Source organism: Mesitornis unicolor, unplaced genomic scaffold (genome assembly GCF_000695765.1).
Source record: "Mesitornis unicolor isolate BGI_N332 unplaced genomic scaffold, ASM69576v1 scaffold3551, whole genome shotgun sequence".
Classification (NCBI taxonomy): Eukaryota; Metazoa; Chordata; class Aves; order Mesitornithiformes; family Mesitornithidae; genus Mesitornis; species Mesitornis unicolor.
The window spans coordinates 9,317-15,181 of NW_010164298.1; the positions used below are offsets into that span (position 1 = coordinate 9,317).

Genomic DNA, 5,865 nt, shown 5'->3' on the forward strand with positions numbered 1-5,865 from the left:
GGTAGAGGGGGAGCATAACCCCTCTTAATCTGCTGACCATACTCAATGCACCCGAGGATGCCATTGGCCTTCTTGGCCACAAGGACATACTGCTGGCTCATGGTTAACTTCTCACCCACCAGGACTCCCAGGTCCTTTTCCCCTGAGCTGCTCTCCAGCACGTCAGCCCCATCCTGTAATAATACATGGGGTCGTTCTTCCCCAGATGCAGTACCCTACACTTGCCCTTGTTGAATTTCATTAAGTTTCTCCCTGCCCAACTCTCCAGCCTGTCCAGGTCTCTCTGAATGGCAGTACAGCCTTCTGGTGTGTGAGCCGCCCCTCCCAGTTTTGTATCATCAGCAAACTTGCCAAGGGTACACTCTGTCCCTTCATCCAGGTCATTCATGAATATATTGAACAGGGCTGGACCCAGTATCAACCCCTGAGGAACACCACTAGCCATGGGCCTTCAACTGGATGCTGCCCCACTGACCACAACTCTCTGAATTCTGCCCTTCAGCCAGTTCCCAATCCACCTAACTTTTCCAATCATCCATTTGTATCTTTGAATCCTGAAGGCTCTGAATCTGGTTCTAAACCTGAAAATCTTGTCTTAAATTCCTGATAAGAAACTAAAGTAAGGTGGACTTGATAGTAACACAGGATTGCAAACTGGGGTTGGGGGAGGACGGGTAAGGTGTCTTATCTGTTCTTTGCAGTCAAGACCTTGTTATTATCTGATCGGATGACTTTAACAGAGATTAAGGAAAACAACATGTATGTTTCCTTGAGCAGAAATAAGCACATTCTCTTGGTAAGAAGTGTTAAGGAAATTCGTTGTGGGGCCCTGTGTAATGCCATGGTTCTGTTGGTGTGGAATCCAACTCATAAATCCACAGCACAAGCTCAGGAGAGACCTTCCTGACTGTGGTGTTTCACTGCTTGCACAGAACAGGCCAAAGAATCTGCACAAACTTTAAGTATGTGTATAATTAAGGCACAGAGGTTGTTCTCCCGTTTTACGTTTTTGAATTTAAGCTTTCCACTTGAAACGTGATCTAAGTCAAATTAATAGAAATGCAGATTTATAAAATGGTTTCATTGCTGGGGAGAAAGATACTTGTATGCACTTACAGCACCTGGAGTAGCGATGGGAGGAGGCTTGTGGTTAAGCCTGATGCACAGGCATCTTAACCATTGCTTTCTAGCCCTGTTAAATGCTCACAACTGATCTGAAGTAACACTTACATTGCGTTTTCTAGCTCTGAAAAATATACGCTCTTTTCTCTGTGTAAAAATTGTTAAGCTAGGGAAGTGAACTGTCACTCATTCAGCTCCTCAGATTGTCAGCTTTGGAACTTGGAGACATCAGACATTGCCACAACACTTGTTTTGCAAAAGAAACATCCATTATACTTACGCTTTACCTCCTGGACACCTTTTGGTACACTGTGAGAAAAGCCTGCCCTTGGCTCTCGCAGGTGCTGTAGCTTTTTCCCTCTGATTTCTGATGTGGTTACAATTGCCAGCAGATAAATGCTGGAGATGTAGTGGAAAAGAGAAGATCTTTTATGTGCAGTTTGGGTTTTTTTTCTTGTTTGTTTTTCTTTTTTCCTCCTCTCTCCTTTCTCCCACATCTTAATTATCCAAACTGCCAGCTACATCTACTGCTTGTATTTGTCTGAAGTGGGAAGATTTCGAAGTACAGAAGCTTTGCCAAAGTTTTTTTTGTGGTTTTTATCCAAGCTAACTTCTTTTATATCTGTGGTTTACTTGGGGCTACATATTCATCTACATATATGGAGATGATGATCAGAGTGGAAAATATGGGCATTTCATATTTGGCCTAGCAATTACTTTTCATTCTGTAGAAAACAAAACAAACATAGAAGTCCTGCTTACTCAAAATATCTGGTTTTCAGACCTCTTTTGGAGAAGCTCCCTGTTGTATACTTTTTGTGATAGACTGATAATGAGTGGGTTTATTCCCTTGCACAACATCTCTAGAAAAAATGCATTGTGTTTATTTGTTCAGATTTTCTTCAATTTTTCATCTTTTGTTCCTTTCTGGTGATATAGTTTTCTTTTTCTCCAGTTTCTTCTATTTTATCAGGCTGAATGGCTAACTGCATTTAAAGGTATTTGTAAAGTGCCTCTGTCAAAAGAGTTTAGGCACTGTTCTTGTATCTTTGCTAACTGAAATGGAAAGAGAGAGACCATGGTTGTATTTCTGGCAGGCTCTGTTGGGTCATAATTTAAGGGGCAAGAGGAGAAAGGGTGCTGGTGTTGAAGAACTCCAGAAGATTTACCCAAATTTGCTGTTAATGGGATAGGATGTTTTCACCCCTCCCTTCTCTGTCTTGCTCTTTTCCTTCCTCTTTGCTTTGCAGGACTGCTTCAATTCCTTCATTGTCTTGGTATATGTGTCCATGTCACAACCTGACGCTGTGGGGAACTGCTCGTCTAAGGCTCACTCTGCTTTTTGTGCAGGCTGTGTCCTTGGGTTTGAAGACTTGTTGACATCACTGAGATTGATGCTTGAACCTTCAGGAGAAGAGATGAATTTCTGATGGCCCTGCTTCACTCCACCTGACCCTATGACTGGGGAGTTCACTGCAGCTCTGTCTTTTGCTCTCCATTTCCACAAGATGGGTTCATTCAGAAGGCCTCGACCTCGCTTCATGAGCTCCCCAGTCCTCAGTGACCTTCCACGATTCCAGGCAGCCCGGCAGGCTCTGCAGCTCAGCTCCAACTCTGCCTGGAACAGGTGAGCAGGACCCACCTGGGCTGAGCTCTCACCCTGCAGCAGCTCCGTGATAAGGACCATGTGGGTCTGATCTTTGTGCTTCAGACCATTTGTGGCTAAGCTCATCTGTTTATAAGCATGCATGAATTTGCCCAAGCTTTGCCAGCATTGAAAGCCTTTGTGGAGGTAAAAACATTAGACCTAGAAGTGTTCTGCTTTGTTATTGGCCAACATTATTCAGAGGTACTGTCTTAAAGTAAAACAGAATCATAGAATCATTATGGTTGGAAATGACCTTCAAGATCATCAGCACCACATCTAGAAAGCTTTTAAATACAACCAAGGATGGTGATTCCACCACTTCCTTGGGCAGCCTCTTCCAGTCTTTGATAACCCTTTCAGTGTAAAAGTTTTTCCTAATGTGTAACCTAAACCTCCCCTGGCATAACTTTACACCATTTTCTCTTGTCCTATCGGTTGTAACTTGTGAGAAGAGACCCACACACATCTCTCTACAACTTCCTTTCAGGTAGTTGGAGACAGTGATAAGGTCTCCCATCAGGCTCCTTTTCTTCAGAAAAAACAACCCCAAGGCCCCCAGCTGCTCCTTATAAGCCTTATTCTCAAGACCCTTCACCAGCTTTGCAGCCCTTCTTTGGACCCTCTCCAGCACCTCAATGTCTTTCTTACACTGCAGCACCCAAAACTGAACACAGTACTCAAGGTGCGGCCTCACCAGTGCTGAGTACAGTGGGACAGTGACTTCTCTGCTGGCCACACTATTCCTGATGCAGGCCAGGATGTTGCTGGCCATCTTGGCCACCTGGGCACACTGCTGGCTCATGTTCAGCTGGGTATCAGTCAACACCCCCAGGTCCCTTTCTGCCAGGCAGCTTTTGAGCCACTCCTCCCCAATCCTGTAGCGCTGCATGGGGTTGTTATAACCCAGATTCAGGGCTCGGCACTTGATCGTGTTGAAGCTCATACAGAAGTGCTCTTTGTTAATAGTTGTATTTTTCAAGTACGATTTAGGAAAACACATTCCTAGTACTGTATTAAAGGCCAGTTTCTTAATGCATAACAGGCATTTATTTGCATATTATGAAGCTTTTACCACAGCCACGTTCCTCTGACAAGCTTGTGGCTTCTACCAGCATTTCCTATTGACAGCCAAATCCTGACTGCAGTGTGTGTCATTTAGCATTAGCAACTGGAAAAAAAGTACGTAGGGTGAAAAGTGAGGTGTCCTGATCTGATCTAATCTGATCTTACTGGGGTTGGACTAGATGATCTTCAGAGGTCTCTTCCAACCCCTACCATTCTGTGTTTCTGTAATGGTCTGCTTCTACCAAAAATGAGTGTTCTCACCTTCCTATTGCCACAGCCTTGTGCTCTGCAGATCCCTCTCTCTTGTTAACCTAGCTCAGCTTAGTAATGTTGCATAGAAGTAGCCCAGCAAAAACACAGCAGTTTTGTGCCACGATAGTGAGCTGAGGTCTGTAACTAGTGCCTGTAACAGACAGGAGTGCCTGTTAAGGGAATGACACTTCCTTTTACTAGCCATGGCAAGCCTTTAGACCTGCTAAACCATGTTGTATACTGTTACTTTATAAATTCCTCTGTGCTGGTGAGAGGAGTTAGAAGAACCTCCAACAGCATCTTATAGACATTAACAGGGCTGAAAGTAGGGTCTAACTGAGGTGATGCTGGCTGCAGAATGGCTTCCAGCACAACCAGGGTCCTGCCAGATGCTGCAGATTGGGTGGTTTCTGCTAGCATCACTGGATAATGTAATGTGATGTGTTTGGCAGATATTGCCAAAAATCTATGTCTCTGCATAGCAACTAGCCCGCAGCACACAGCAGAGATTTGCTAAACAGTTGTGTTAAAGATGTATGTGGTCTAAACGTGTTCTTTGTGAACGGTGTCTCTGTAATGACTTTCCCGCTCTTAACTCTGGGCACAACTTGAGGTTGGTTCTGCTCTGTCTCCCATGAGAGGTGTAGGTAAATAAGAGTGATGACTTCCAGGAGAAAAAGAGTGGAAGTATTTAAGTGCAATTAACCTCTCCACCCCATTATAACCACTCAGCTTTTGGCAACTAGCTCACATTGCACTCTGTGTTAAATCATACTGGTGGCTGTTATTTATGGACATTGTGCTGTCTCATTTCTTTTTTGGCAGTGTTCAAACAGCAGTGATAAATGTGTTCAAAGGGGGAGGCTTGCAGAACAACGAACTTTACACCCTCAATGAAAATATCAGGTAGGTTGCTGAAATGCATGAAAAGGGATTTTTGTTGCTGCTTGTTTGGTGTTTGCTTGGTTTTGTTCCCCTACAGAACTGCAAGTTATAGGGTATTGGTGGGAGGAGCAGGGATCAAAGCAAACTTAAGCACAGCTGTGGGGTTTCAGGCTAACTTCTTTTTTGCTGTTGGATAGACTGAATGGCATGGGGCACTTGGATGTTTCTGTGATCTGTGTGGATGTGTAGCTTTGACAAGTACAGGATGTGTATTGACTTTTAAAGATTTTGTCCCCACCTAGGAAATTTGCATCTTCTGGCTGCTTTTACACTTTTTTATCAGGGCATTTGTGATGGTAGTAACATCTCTTTTCTAAACGTAAGCTTCTCAGAACCATGGAGTGTTTAAAAAGAAAGCAAACCACAACATTTCATTTAAAAGCTTAATCTTCACATAATAATTGCAGAGCAGGACCTGAAAATACAAACCCTAAAGATAAAAAAACTAAAAGCCTGACAAACATTTTCTAACACTGATGCTAGGGATGATTAAAAGTACCATTTTTTTAAAAGTAGTTTTCATGATTATCTGTGGTTTCATTCTGATTATTTGGAAAGTTTGGTTAGTAATAGATATGACTGCAGAGTAGATAAAGAATGACTTATTCTTGCTTTGGTTCCAAGTGCAGCTCTTCAGTACTGTCAGAGCTCATGGATGTAGTTCCTTTTCCCTCTGTCTTTCCCACTACATCCATATTCATTCGTCATGAATTCTTCTCCTTTTGTACATCCCCCACCCCCATCCCTACTGCATTTTTCCTGAGCACCAAGATTGAAATGGCAATTTGGGATAAACATGTACCAAGCAGCAGTCTAAACTACCCCTTTCCCTA

The 5,865-nt window shown here is 43.3% G+C and overlaps 1 protein-coding gene across 2 annotated transcripts in view; it reads left to right on the forward strand.

Annotated features, from left to right (window-relative positions):
• The first annotated feature begins 2,579 nt into the window (after positions 1 to 2,579).
• PRR5L (proline rich 5 like) overlaps positions 2,580 to 5,865 on the forward strand; it is a 33,102-nt gene continuing 29,816 nt past the window's right edge. For both annotated transcript variants that reach the window (XM_010194249.1, XM_010194250.1), the window contains exons 1-2: positions 2,580 to 2,749; positions 4,913 to 4,993. In XM_010194249.1, the coding sequence (XP_010192551.1) occupies positions 2,580 to 2,749; positions 4,913 to 4,993 (251 nt within the window). The remainder of the gene's footprint in view (positions 2,750 to 4,912; positions 4,994 to 5,865) is intronic.